At 41.2% G+C, this 13,933-nt stretch overlaps 1 protein-coding gene across 2 annotated transcripts in view; it reads left to right on the plus strand.

Annotated features, from left to right (window-relative positions):
- tubgcp6 (tubulin gamma complex component 6) overlaps positions 1-13,933 on the plus strand; it is a 35,792-nt gene that overhangs the window by 14,332 nt on the left and 7,527 nt on the right. The window contains exons 11-22 of one of the 2 annotated variants that reach the window (XM_028584820.1): positions 321-470; positions 1,980-2,061; positions 2,518-2,606; positions 3,486-3,601; positions 4,611-4,749; positions 4,846-4,944; positions 5,044-6,775; positions 6,863-7,129; positions 8,010-8,171; positions 10,318-10,486; positions 11,296-11,437; positions 13,541-13,735. In XM_028584820.1, the coding sequence (XP_028440621.1) occupies positions 321-470; positions 1,980-2,061; positions 2,518-2,606; positions 3,486-3,601; positions 4,611-4,749; positions 4,846-4,944; positions 5,044-6,775; positions 6,863-7,129; positions 8,010-8,171; positions 10,318-10,486; positions 11,296-11,437; positions 13,541-13,735 (3,342 nt within the window). Of the gene's footprint in view, positions 1-320; positions 471-1,979; positions 2,062-2,517; positions 2,607-3,485; positions 3,602-4,610; positions 4,750-4,845; positions 4,945-5,043; positions 7,130-8,009; positions 8,172-10,317; positions 10,487-11,295; positions 11,438-13,540; positions 13,736-13,933 lie in introns of both variants that reach the window. The other variant, XM_028584819.1, reaches the window with a different exon arrangement.

A 13,933-nucleotide genomic window follows, 5' to 3' on the forward strand; every position in this document is an offset into this window, starting at 1 on the left:
GCTCCAAGACCGATAAACAAAGGGTTTCTTCCTGCTGTGTGACAAAAGAAGGGCCGCCCCCTCTAAAAAGCTAAGTTTTACTGCTCAAGTGGAATCAGTGTGAAAGAGAAGGATATTGATTGGGTCTAACAGTATTGTTACAATTCCTCTGCCTAACCCAGCTGCAGCGTATATTTTGAATACATTAAATATTAATCAACAGTGAAATCAACTGCTCAAGAATAAACATTTGGGATCAAAATAAGACATCAGGATTAACTCTTAAAACAACAAGCCGCCTTCTTTTTAGTACTAACTTTCTGTTAACTGTGTGTCCACAGCACTACATCTGCTGGTCGGAGCTGCCGGTGCCTCGCATTGCTGTCACCTTCTCCCTCCGGGAGGTGGAGGACATCGAGAGGGACTGTGCTGTGTACCGCGGACGCATGGAGCGGGTTGCTAAGCACAGCGCCATCAGCAGGGAGGAGCAAGTACTGATACTCATGCGTTTTGTTTCCATGCTGTAGCATCTTACTTGTGATGTATTTTTACACATCTTCTCAAGTATGAGCATTTGTTAATATTGCTGCTCTTAAGCTATAAGAATGTGTTCCCATGTTAGACATGGCAGTCAACATGGCGTATTACCCTAATAAAGACACCATTTTGTCTCTGCTATTTAAATGGATTTTTAAAAATCAAGGGGAACTTAAAGTGATGGTTCGGAGTAATTTACCCTAGGGTCCTTTGCACCATGACCTCAAGCCAAACACCCCCCCCAGAAGCTTTGTTCACCTGGGTCTAACATTGGGCGAGTTAGCATAGAGTAGCGTTAGCAGCTGAATAGCTTAGCGCAGGGGCTAATGGACCCACGTTTGTATCTCGTAAATGACCACACTAATAATGCCCGAAATGATACCAAAGGTCTTGACTAGTACATATAGGTTATGCACTCATAAAACGATGGATTGGAAAGTTTGTAAGTACACCAGAAGTTTATGTAAATAACACTTGCCTGCTGGCTTCTGCTCTCTGCTGTTGTTGTTGCTGTTGTGAGACGAGTGCTTAGGGACGTCTACAAATTAAAACACCGAAAAGAGATGCAACAAAAATATTTTTTAATTTAACTTTTAACTTTTTTTTTAAAGTAAGTGCTGTAATATAACTAGCAGGAGACAAGTAATAATTGAGGTAAGTTTGGAGACATTACCTTATTTAGTCATTAAATTAATAAATATTTTTGTTGTATCTCTTTTCGGTGTAGTAATTTATAGACCGCCCTAAGCACTCGTCTAACTGCAGGTAGCAGCAGCAACAGAGAGCAGAAGAGAGCAGGCAAGTGTTCATAAACTTCTGGTGTACTTACAAACTTTCGAATCCATCGTTTTATGAGTGCATAACCTATATGTACTAGTGTAGACCTTTGGTATCATTTCGGGCATTATTAGTGGGGTCATTTACGAGATACAAGCGTGGGTCCGTTAGCCCCTGCGCTAAGCTATTCAGCTGCTAACGCTACTCTACGCTAACTCGCCCAATGTTAGACCCAGGTGAAAAAAGCTTCTGGGGGGGTGTTTGGCTCGAAGTCATGGTGCAAAGGACCCTAGGGTAAACTACTCTAAACCATCACTTTAAACAAGAAGGCAAACCTGCAGTTTTAAGCTCCCTTTAAGAAACTAAGACAAGTCATTACACATGTATTGTCAATTAAGAGAGAGACAAAGAGAGGAGTTTTTTTATTTTTTATTTTTTTACATAACATGATACATGATGGGGACCCTGCCCCTCAAGTACTGAGAATTTCAGCAGCCAGTCATTATAATTGTGCAGCTGAAGTCTGGGGCTTGCACGTTGCTTGATTTAGTGTAACAACCTGGTGTGTGTGACCTATATCGTGTGTGTGCTGGCAGACTTGCAGAGGTGTGGGGGGAGGAGAGGTGAGCTACAGGGCAGCCGGATAGATCTTTGTTAATGATGATTTCTTGTCTGTCTATTGTAAGGCCCAGCGAGCAGAGCAGGCACGCCAGGAGCTGATCAATCAGGTCAGAGAGTCAGCGGCCAAAACCCTGGAGAGCATCCGCGGTTTGTGTTACACAAACACACACACACAACTTTGCATACTGCTTAATGTATATGCACTCTCCCGTATAACCCACACTTACTTCTTGACTACGAGAGTTTCCTTCAGCTCCATTAGTCCCCCTCAGGAGAGCAGCAGAGATGCACAGGGGCAATAGCAGTGAGGAATGCTTTGAATGGCTTACAGCACTATGGGCTACTGAAATCTTATCATCGTTCGTACAGTTTAGCAAACTCCTAATCCCATCATTTCTTACTTCTTACTACAAAAGATGTGTGGCAAAGTCTGGCCTGATGCTCTATGCGTGTCTAGGCATAGGTATATTTGTGTGTTTGCATGAGGCAGATGGTGATGTTGTTTTGTGTGTGCGTGCGTGTGAGATAGACAGAGATGCTATGTGCTTTTCTCTGTGGGGGAGGGGGTAAGCAGCCCACTGTTATCTTTCTCGACTCCTGTAGGGCGCCAGGTGTCACAACGTCTGGCTGAGGAGGCCAAGAAGAAGGAGCGTTTTGAGGAGCTGAAACAGCACCTGGAGCAGGAGCAAGAGGTGTGTGTGTCTGTGTGTGTGTGTGTGTGTGTCTGTGTCTGTGTCTGTGTCTGTGTGTGTGTGTGTGTCTGTGTGTGTGTCTGTGTGTGTGTGTGTGTGTGTGTGTATGTGTCTGTGTGTGTGTTAAGAGAAATGTGTAAGAAGGTAAGATGCATGTGTCTGTAAGGGAGTAAGAATATATGGTGTGTTGGAGGGAGAGAGACCAAAACAAGACTGTCTTATATTTCTGATATTTTGACAATGATTAAATGTTAAACTTGCAAAGAAATTTTTTTAGTTGTGAGCACAAAATCACCTTTTAAGTTGATATGGCAAACTTGTTAGCAAACAGATACTATTTACAAATCTAGCAGACACAGAGCAACATCATTCATTTGGAGTTGTGTTGTCTCTGCCAACTCCTAAGCGAAATATCTGTCACTATGTTCACCAGCTAGTTACTAACTGTCCATTTGGTACTGAGCACGTAGTGTACAAGTGTTTTTGGCTTAAAACTGCTGCCTGCTGTAGCGCTACAAGAGTGAACCAAAACAGTAAAGTTGTACAGCTAAATAATGAGCTTAACTGAGGGGAGCTCCAGATTCAGCTGATAATACAGTAGGTTTATTCCTAAGATCAGAAATTTATGTTTGGGAGAGAATAATGCAAAAACTAATTTGGATTTATACACCCACAGCCTTTCAATGTCCATTTTGTGTGTGTGTGTGTGTGTGTGTGTGTGTGTGTGTGTGTGTGTGTGTGTTGTGTGTGTGTGTGTGTGTGTGTGTGTGTGTGTGTGTGTGTGTGTGTGTGTGTGTGTGTGTGTGTGTGTGTGTGTGTGTGTGTGTGTGTGTGTGTGTGTGTGTGTGTGTGTGTGTGTGTGTGTGTGTGTGTCACCAGTGGCGAAGCGTAGCCACAAAGAGGCAGGAGGAGGATGACTTCAGCTTTGCCAGAGAACTGAGGGACAGAGAAAAAAGACTACAAGCCCTCGAGGAGCAACTGGAGCAGAGAGCCAGGTGTGACTGCTTTTACAGCCGCTACTAGAGATGTAAATGTTTTATTGATGATTGATTAATTTCTGTTAAGATTTTATTTGATCCAGAATATATTAACTGACTATGTGCACAAACATGATGGGACATCAATTCCATCTGAGCAGGCCGGGTATTTCAGCAGCTGGGCTTGTGCCGAATTTCCATGCAGTTGGGATAACGGCATGATGGCGCAGCATGAGCAAATGTGATCAGAGCCTGTAATGCGAGCATGGCATAAGTGGATTTCTATAAAATGGCTAAAAGTTGTTAGTTAGATCGCTTCCTTTACCATTTCTGCCTTGCAGTAGTATTTGTTGCAGAGTTTCAGGATTTAAGTACCTTGTCATGTGGGATGTGCTGTATAAATATTCCATATAAACTGAAAATAAGTCTTTCATTGAGCTGAAAAAAAACTTATTTTTCATATGGGTTAAGGAAATTGCTCATAATTGAATATGGAGCCTGAACGCACATATTCACACACAGGCTTATAGCAGACCAATATGCTTCTTAGAGTCCCTATTGAGCACATGCACATGAAAGCTTATCATCGAAGAGTAGAAAGAACACTGATTGCTGGATGAGTTGCACTCAAATTTGAATATAAATTATTCAGTATTCAAATAAGACATTATTTATAGTATGATGGAATATCAGACTTGTCGGCAGAAATTACATCAGTCAATCTGTGTTTAAGAAAAGTAGCGATTATTAATTTTGGCTATCCTTATCTAAGTTGAGTACTGATATGAAGCTATCCACTTTGATTTTGGTTATTGCGATTGGCATTTTTTGCCATTTTCTGACATTTTTCAGGCTAAATGATTAATTGACTAATCAAGAAAAGAGATGAATCGATCATGGAAATAGTCCTTATTTGCCGCTCTGCATGGCCCTTTCCTAGCCACGCATTTACTGGAAGTTGCTCTGGATGAAACCCTCAGCTAGATTATTTACTTGTAACTTGTGTGTTTCTACACTCACATTGTAGGAAGGAGCTGATAGCTCAGTACAGCCGTCTGTCAGAGGATGCAGCTCGCAGAGAGAGACGGGCCATGTGGCGGGTGCAGCGAATGAGACTTGATGAACCCCGGGCTCAATTCTTCATGCATGACAGGCAGCAGACTCAGGTTTGTAATGTAATAACGCACACAGAGGCCAAGGAAAATATATTAAAGATTTAAGGTAAGAGAAGTCATTTTAACCAAAGCTCTCTTCTTTTCTAGGCAATGCTAGAGAAATATCCTTTAGGCCAGAAGAGACCTCCCATGAAAGTGTTTCCACCTGTTACCTCAGCACAACAGACTGCACTACAACCAACACTGGTATGACAGCACACTGTTTTAAAAAAAGAAAACGTAAATTCCCATTTCTATCCACTTAATTATGCTCAGTGTGTGCTCATTAGCATTGTCTCTCAACAGGAATCTCCCACTCAGCATCTGTCGGAGCAGCAGCCAGCGGAGACTAAAGAATCTGATGGTGTATCACCTGACCCATCTTCACCTACCCTCACCCACCTTACAGTAAACCTCGCACTCATCTCTGAGAACATTGACGTCAATGATTTTCTTTCTAAGTCACCAAATCCTAACAGTCAGCAGGTGGACATCGCCCTACAGGAGATTGGCTCTGACCTACCTGAAGTGTGTCCTACAGCACAGCTAGTAGACTATGATTTCAGTGCCCCCTTTAGTCCACTTGAAGGTATCACAGGTCAAGCCTCAGTCCAGACCCGACCTCACTGGGGACCTGCAATCCAGCCTGACTTGATCCAGAACCATCCCTCTTTTTCTCACATCCCCATAGGAGAGAACATGTCTCAAGTCCAGGATTGTTTCCCCAAAGCCAGCCCCTTTGGCCAACCCTCCAAATCCAGCTTTACGCTAGGCCAGTACACCCCAGAGGAGCTTCAGAATACATCTAAAGCAAGCATTTATGGACATCCCTCTCAAGCCTCAGTGCAGCTAGTAGATGGGAGTGGCTCTATGACAGACAACAAGCAGGCGGAAGTGGCATCTATGATCATTGAAATGGGGAATTTAGAAAGTAAAGAGGCAAATAAAGACAATGAGTCAGAAGGAAGTGGCAAGGCTAATGGTCGTTACAAAGCCATGACAAGTCTTTCTGACTGTGGTGGGATTGAGCCACCTGATGCAAATCCTAACCCAAGCACTCAAGACTGCAGCTCAGATGCTCAAGATAAAGCTGGTGATAATAATTATTTGCCAAATGTTCATCTCCCCAGTGCTCACCTTAAAGTTGGAGAGCTGGTTTTAGATGTCGTTGCCCAGCAGTCTTTACCTAGAGTCCATGGACATTCCTCTGATGCTCGCGTAAAGGTTGGACAACTTGTATCAGAGGTAACTGCTCCTCTTCCATCCCCTAATGTGCACGGTCATGCCTCAGATTCCCATATCAAAATTGGAGAACATATTTTGAAAGTTGATGCTTCTCTACCTTCCTCCAGTCTTCATAGTCACTCTTCTGATGCTCACATTAAAGTTGGGGAAAATGTTTCAGATGTAGTCGCCCCTCTGCCCTTTCCAAACGTTCATGGTCACAGTTCAGATGCCCACATTAAAGTTGGAGAAAATATCTCCGATGTTGTTGTGCCGCTTCCTGCTCCCAGCATCCACGGTCACTCCTCTGATGCTAATATAAAAGTGGGCGAGTTTCTGTCTAACATACCTGAAGCAAGGCCTCGTGAGAATAAACATGGGCATGCCTCAGACTGCATGCTTCAATCAGGCTGTGTGGTGTCTGGAACTGAACCCGCCTTGTCTGCTCTACCTGGAAGCTCTTATGGTCACTCCTCAGACTCGGGGTTAGGTGGTGGATGTGTAGTTTCAGGAGAAGAACCCAAACGTTCTCCTCTACCTGGCAGTGCTTATGGTCATTCTTCAGAGTCAGGATTGGGAGGTGGATGTGTAGTTTCAGGAGATGGACCCAAACGTTCTCCTCTACCTGGCAGTGCCTATGGTCATTCTTCAGACTCAGGATTGGGAGGTGGATGTGTAGTTTCAGGAGATGGACCCAAACGTTCTCCTCTGCCTGGCAGTGCCTATGGTCATTCTTCAGACTCAGGATTGGGAGGTGGATGTGTAGTTTCAGCAGACGGACCCAAACGTTCTCCTCTACCTGGCAGTGCCTATGGTCATTCTTCAGACTCAGGATTGGGAGGCGGATGTGTAGTTTCAGCAGACGGACCCAAACGTTCTCCTCTACCTGGCAGTGCCTATGGTCATTCTTCAGACTCAAATTTAGGCATTGGTTGTGTGTCCAAAACTGAACCACTTCCATCACAACTACCCGGCAGCACCTACGGCCACTCCTCTGATTCAACCCTGGGGGTGGGTTGTGTGGTGTTGGGGACAGAGCCACAAGCCTCTGCACTACCAGGCAGCACCTATGGCCACTCATCAGATTCTTCACTCACAGTTGGGTGTGTGGTGAAGGGCAAAGGCAGCTTAAATCAGCAGAAGACAGACGACAATGAAGATGGCAGAGGTAATGAATAATATGGAGGTGATAAACATTCTGCATTTGTGAGGCACACTTAAGTTCCACTTAGTGAGCTTGATAGTATAAGATGTTACGTTCTTTAAATCGGGTGTAATTCAGATCAATAAACTTGATCTTGTATTTTCTTTTTTTGAAAGAAATTAGTGAAATTAAAGTCAATTACTGTGATCTTCTCCTTGACATAGACCAAATTATTTTATTTTTTTTGTTGTGACTTTGACCAGGAGATAGGTGATTTTCTATTAAAAGCAAAATCATTAACGGATACAGAAAAAGAGATTCAAATTTGGTATGTTCTCGGGTGGGATGCAAAAAATGAAAAGTGCAGTACTGTAGGTTTTCCCAAAATATATTGGTAAAAGCCCCCTACAAAGTCACAATCCTCCAACTTCAAGTCAAATTAATAATTATTAATAATTAATATATTTTTTTAAATGCCTAATTTTTACTGTTCATTCATGTTGGGCTATTTGTTAGTCTATGTCCATTTTAAATGTTTCCTCCCAGATTTCATTTAAAATTATAGTATAATGTTTATATTATGTCCATTTTCTTTGATATCCAAACTGTTCATGTCTTAGGGCTGGAATATAATACCCTTTTTTACCTTGTCTTAAATTTTCATACAAAGCTAAATTTGATATTTACGTTTAAACTAATAACTGTTTTGTCTTACTGTTTTGTTTTACAGTTGAATTTACATCAACAGAAACATTATTATTATTATTAATAATAAAATATGAATCTATACTTTGAAAGATAAATATGATACTTTTTGCTCTAATGCATAGGTGTTAATTGTGCCTAAAAATGTCAATGAAAATTGTATTATATGTTAAAATAATTGTTCTACATCTATCTTCAGGTTCTAAGTCGGACAGCCCTGGTGAGCAACTGGTTGAGTTCATGGGGTCCTGGGCAGCAGGCTTCGGTTTGTCCCCTGGAGAAAAGTCTGAGCAAGAATATCTCTTGGCTTTGTGTGCTCAGTATGAGGTGGAAAAATACGAAGACTGCTACAACTTAATGGGTTAGTTGAAAACATACGACTGGTCCAAAGACGATGGTTCATTTGGCCCATAATGTGGGCAATGTGATGTTCAAGACATGAATATTTTTGTACATGAAAAGGGAAATTTGAGCAGTCTGGCCACAGTTCTAGACACAATGTTACTACAAATGAGCACAAGTGAGCACTGAAGGTATTTCTCTCCTGTGGGCCCCAAAACAGTCACCTCTCTCTTCTGTTGTGTGACTGAGGAGCTGCCCAGCCCTCCCCTCTGTGCTCTCTCCTCATGTGCAGCAGCACTGCGCGCAGGCAGGTAGAAAGGGGAGAAGAGACGGGAGAAAGATGCCGCTGAGCTGGCCTGGCCCTGGGCGAGCCAGCCTTTTTTGGGAATTAGGGGGGAATGCAACGCTACCTAGCCACGGCCGAGCGACGTGCGTCGCCGCGACGTGTAGTTACATTTTGAAATGCGTGAAAAAGCCTCGGAATCTGAACTGAATAAAACGTTTACAAGCGAACACATTTACCAAAAATAATGGCCATAACAGCTTCGAATATTAAGGGCTGGCTAATATTCGTTCGAATATCATTATTTTTTTTAATATTCGAATGATATTCGAATATCGAAGTTCGGAGTCAAAGCCCTACTGTATTCCAATCATAAATCAAAGAAATTGAAAAAAATGACAATTAAAATTGATGGTCTTGCTTCTACCTATAACAAATGACCAAAAAAGTGCAAGACTGCTGCCCTTTCTTATAGACTGAATTTAGATGAGTCTAAACACCTACAAACAAAGTCTAACCCTTTAATTTATTAACAAAAAGGCCTGTAGTATCATTAAATGGGCTCCTCTGATCTTGTGATAGTAGCCTGTAGTCTTAATTGAAGAATATGAGCATGTCTACATTGTGTGTGTGTGTGTGTGTGTGTGTGTGTGTGTATATATATATATATATATATATATATATATATATATATATATATATATATATATATTTATATTTAAACAGCCTCTGGAAATGCTTATATATATACACACACACACATATATATATATATATATATATATATATATGTGTGTGTGTGTGTGTGTGTGTGTGTGTGTGTATATATATGTGTGTGTGTGTGTGTATGTGTGTATATATATATATATATATATATATATATATATATATATATATATATATATATATATATATATATATATATAAGCATTTCCAGAGGCTGTTAAATATTTCCTCCATCAGCAGGCACAGAGGTTGTATACAAAGCAGTGATATTTCATAAGGGTATTAAGTCTGGTTTACGTTTGGGTGGGATGCATCATGGTTCGTTGGAGTAATATCTGCCTTTTTCTCTCTGCGTGTCATGCTGCTATTATTCATACCAGTTTCCAGGGTCTCCATGAAATCAGTCAGCCAAATACATCTTCCACACTACTGATCAAAGTTAGGGGCCCTGATTATGTAGGGACTATAATATAAATATAGTAGGTGGACAAAATGCAACCCTGCATTAAACACTATCAACTGTGCAACTCTTGTTTTATTTTTGTTGCGATTGTGTCAGAGAGGTGTTGAATGTTCTCTTTGAGATAAATCAACACATTTTAAGACCTTAGTTCTAGGGCTGCAACTAACTATTATTTTCCTTTTCTATTAATAGTTTAGTTCATGACATTTTAGAAAATAGTGAAAAGCCCAAGTTCACATATTCAAATGTATTGTTTTGTCCGCCCATCGAAAAACCTAAAGATATTCAGTTTAATATCATAAAAGACTTAGAGAACCAGTGACTTTTGTCATTCGAGAAAGTGGAACATTAGGACATGGAAAATGGATAATTTGTGGCAATTTTACAAAGAAAAATAATTAATCAATTATCAAAATAGTAATAATATTATGAAAATAATATAAAACTGAGCTGCCTATAAATATTAAATAATATATAATTAAACCATTTCATACATGTTTCAAACAGTTATTTTGCATCATCCATTCTAGCTAAAATAATACTTTGATAATAATTTGACTTCTGTTTCTTTTTCATTCAGCTTTACATACTAATATCTTTTCATCGCACTTAAATTTAAAACTGCACAGTTTTCTGCAGTTGTGAGAGTGATATGTATTCAGCAAACATGCCTGTCATCTCCCTTTCCCACAGCTTCGTCCCCAGAGTGTCAGCTGCTGAAGCAGGTAACTCGGGGACCCTGGGGCCTTCCTATGGACCACACACTGCGCAGAGCCACAGACGCCACCGTTGTCCAACTCAGCGAGATGGTTTCTCTGCCAGTTCTGATAAAACAGGCCGTCACTACCCCACTGATCACACAGTGAGTGTCTGACTGAATTAAAGTAACAAGATGAAAGTGTCTCTTTTGTGGTAGAGAGGGATTCAAAACATCACATTTGTGAGCACATTACAAGTTGTTGTTTATAAGTATGTGTTTTGAGTGTCTGACAAAGACATTACTATTTTACCTGGAAGCCAAAATCTATGTTTATGACAAATGCAGGTTTGAAGCTCTCACTGATCTCTTGTCATTTTTCTGCTACTTCAGGCCACTTAAACTGTAGTTGAGTGCACATTCTGCACTGGAGGAATAATTTAAATTCTTATTACTTTCCATTTTTGTAGGATCCTTTTTCTGTTTGAAAATCCACCAGAACTCCAGACAAGCTTGTCAGTCTTCACCTGTAATGTTTCTGCACACTGTGCAGTTTAGCCTTTGTGTGTAAAGGATTTCTCATCCCTTTATGGACACAGAGGGCGTCCAGTATATTTAGAGTTGAAATTCACAGCTCTACATTTTTATTAACACATTTTGATCCCTACACTGTGAAGTTTGCAAGAGATTTTCAACTCTATTTTCATATCTTCCCTGCTGACTTTTCAGTTAAAGAGAGCCTCCCCTAAACCCCACTGTTATATAAATGTGAATTGCTTAGGAATAATTTAAAGCATTGGGAGGGAAGTGAAAAACACCCGTATCTTCCCTGAGCTTTCTCCAGAGCGGATGTCAATCATCCTCACAACCTGTATCAAATATGCAAGTCAGCATCATTTTTTCAGTCCTAATTCTTGTCTCAGAAGTCTTCTCTCCTTATCTTGGTCATTCTCTACTCCACCTTCCTTCTCTAGTGTGTCATTGGTGAACAAGGCAGTGGTGGACTACTTCTTTGTGGACTTGGGGGTGGAGAGACACTTTGAGACGCTGCGCCACTTCCTGCTGATGGAGGATGGCGAGTTTGCACAGTCTCTCAGCGATCTGCTCTTTGAAAAGGTGAAGCTCGTTCATCTCTATGCAGAAAATAAAACAAATATATATATATATATATATATATATATATATATATATTTTTTTTTTTTTTATTTATTGTGTACTAGCAGAGGACAAGAAAGGACATTGGAAGGCCAAATGTCCGGGTCTCCCCTTGTATGCATCACAGTAACAGGTGCAGGTAACCTTGTTAACTAAATGATTGTATGCATAAACTACTAAGTACACACTTAATAATGCCCTAGGCGCACACAGAGTTGGCAGTTATTTAAAAATGTATGCGCCACAGGTGGAGGGATATAGGTTCTAGAGGAAGTTACCCGACTCTCTGGTGTTATTCCCTGGTGAACGCCTTGTGTGAGAGTTCCCATTGTCTGCTGCAAAATGTAATATAGAATCCTAGAGCCAGTGTATTGCAGTTATACCACACTTAGTTTCTGAAAAAGTGGTTAACTGTTGTGAACTGTCCAACCAAAACTGACCATTCTAAAAGCTGCTCACATCAATATTTTTATATTAACTAAAAGGGCACTCGAAGAGCGCAGACCTCCACCAAGGCATGCCCTACCTCGCAATGTTAACGGAAGTGAAAAATAATTTGTGTATTTGCCCCGTGATTTGGATCCGCTCCAAAATGTAATGGGTTCTTTCTTGCCCATGCTACACCCTTCCACCAAGATTCATAAAAATCATGCCAGTAGTTTTTCCGTAATCCTGCTGACAAACAAACGGCCAAATTGGACCAAAAACATAATAATAAACTGTATAACTGTGTCGTGTGAAAGTGGTTGTTCGTTGTGACAAACCCACAGAGGAGTTTCAGTGCCTTTTTAACTTATTGTTTTAGTTTACGGTCCAGATATTTCCCTCAGGAGTAAGATCAAAAACAGAGTTAAAATAGAGTGAATATTGGACTTAGATTCATCAGGTCGCCAGGAAGGTCAAGGTCCTATTTTGGTATGTGGAGATGTTGAGCTATTACCGGGGTGTGTTTTCTGGGGAGAGTGCCAAGCCCCGTTTGTTTGGAGAAAAGAAGGGTGGACGACCTCTATATAAGAATCTGACACTATTAATTTCAGTTACTTTGAATATTTAACTCAAATCTTTTGAATAAAAGGTCTTATGCACCATCTCAGTATCCCTGATAATTTCATTGATTCTTCATGGGCACCAAAGAAAATCCCCAACAAATAAGCAAGTGTTTGCTAAGACGATCACCGTAAATACTCTATGGGGGCAATATGTCAATATTTTCTTTACAGCCTTGCTTGTTGTGAACACAACATTGACATATCATCAGCTTTTAAGTTGACAAAGTGAACATGTTAGCAAACAGTTGCTTATTTACACATCCAGCAGTTACACAGAGCAACATAATCATTCATTTAGAGTTGTGTTTCTGGCCACCTGGCGAACATAGGTCCAATATTTACTCTACCAACTCCTGACAGAAATATCGGAGAGTTTTTAGAGCTATATTACTGACGTAGCTGCTTGCTGCTTCCAAAAACAATATTACAAGAGCGGTGAGAGTAGCCAAAACAGTAAAGTTGTGAGTCTGACAGCTACACAATGAGGTGGGGGGGAGCTGCAGATTCAGGTGATAATTGTCTGTGAGTTAATCACTCACATTGTTTTCACAATTTAATTGGACACATTCAAAATATCAATTATAGCCGTCTTACGAGTAGTACGTATTATATCTGATGTGTCTCTATTCCAGTTTTGCCGCACATGATGCATCACTGCTTAGATTCCTAGACTACTTCCGAGCCCATGCTTTCTGGTGAAAATAAAAAACACAGCCTTTGCGAACACCTTGGTGCAGTTCTGCAGAAACATTCATGTACATCTGTCTCTTGAGGCCCATGAGACAGAAGGTTTTTGTTCCAGCCAAACACTACACCAGCTGATCTCACTGATGAGTGCACCTTCAACCGGAAAGCGAGCTATCATTGTAATCAGCTACACGCAGTGTTTGTTTGGAATGAAAACCAGCCAATTTTGGGCCTCGATAGCACATTGGAAAAGACCAGTGAAGAGGTATGTGTAGTCATCCATGTTTGACCTTTGTGTATTTATTTTACAAATGTCTCCTCCACCCAGCTGGGCAGTGGCCAGACTCCCGGCGAGCTGCTGACCCCCCTGGTCCTGAACTCCATCCTTAGTAAGGCCCTGCAGTACAGCTTGCACGGCGACACCCCCTTAGCAGGTAACTTTACCTTTGCCCTGCGCTTCCTCCCGGAGACCTTCCACCCACACGCCCCCGATTCCCTCAACTGCCTGGAGCTCCGCTACAAGGTGAGCCAGTATGTTTGAATGATGTGAGTAACAGAGTGTGTACGCTTGCATGAGTGCTCTTGTCTCAGCATGAGTGGCAGCTTGAATGTGACAACCTGTCTTGTCTTGACAAACTGCTCTGGGTGTGGAAAATGAGTGCATCAAGCACTTAAATGGCTGAACTTTGATTGGAGTTGAGTCTTTTTAGAAGACATGCAC

Source organism: Perca flavescens, chromosome 8 (genome assembly GCF_004354835.1).
Source record: "Perca flavescens isolate YP-PL-M2 chromosome 8, PFLA_1.0, whole genome shotgun sequence".
In the NCBI taxonomy this organism is placed as follows: Eukaryota; Metazoa; Chordata; class Actinopteri; order Perciformes; family Percidae; genus Perca; species Perca flavescens.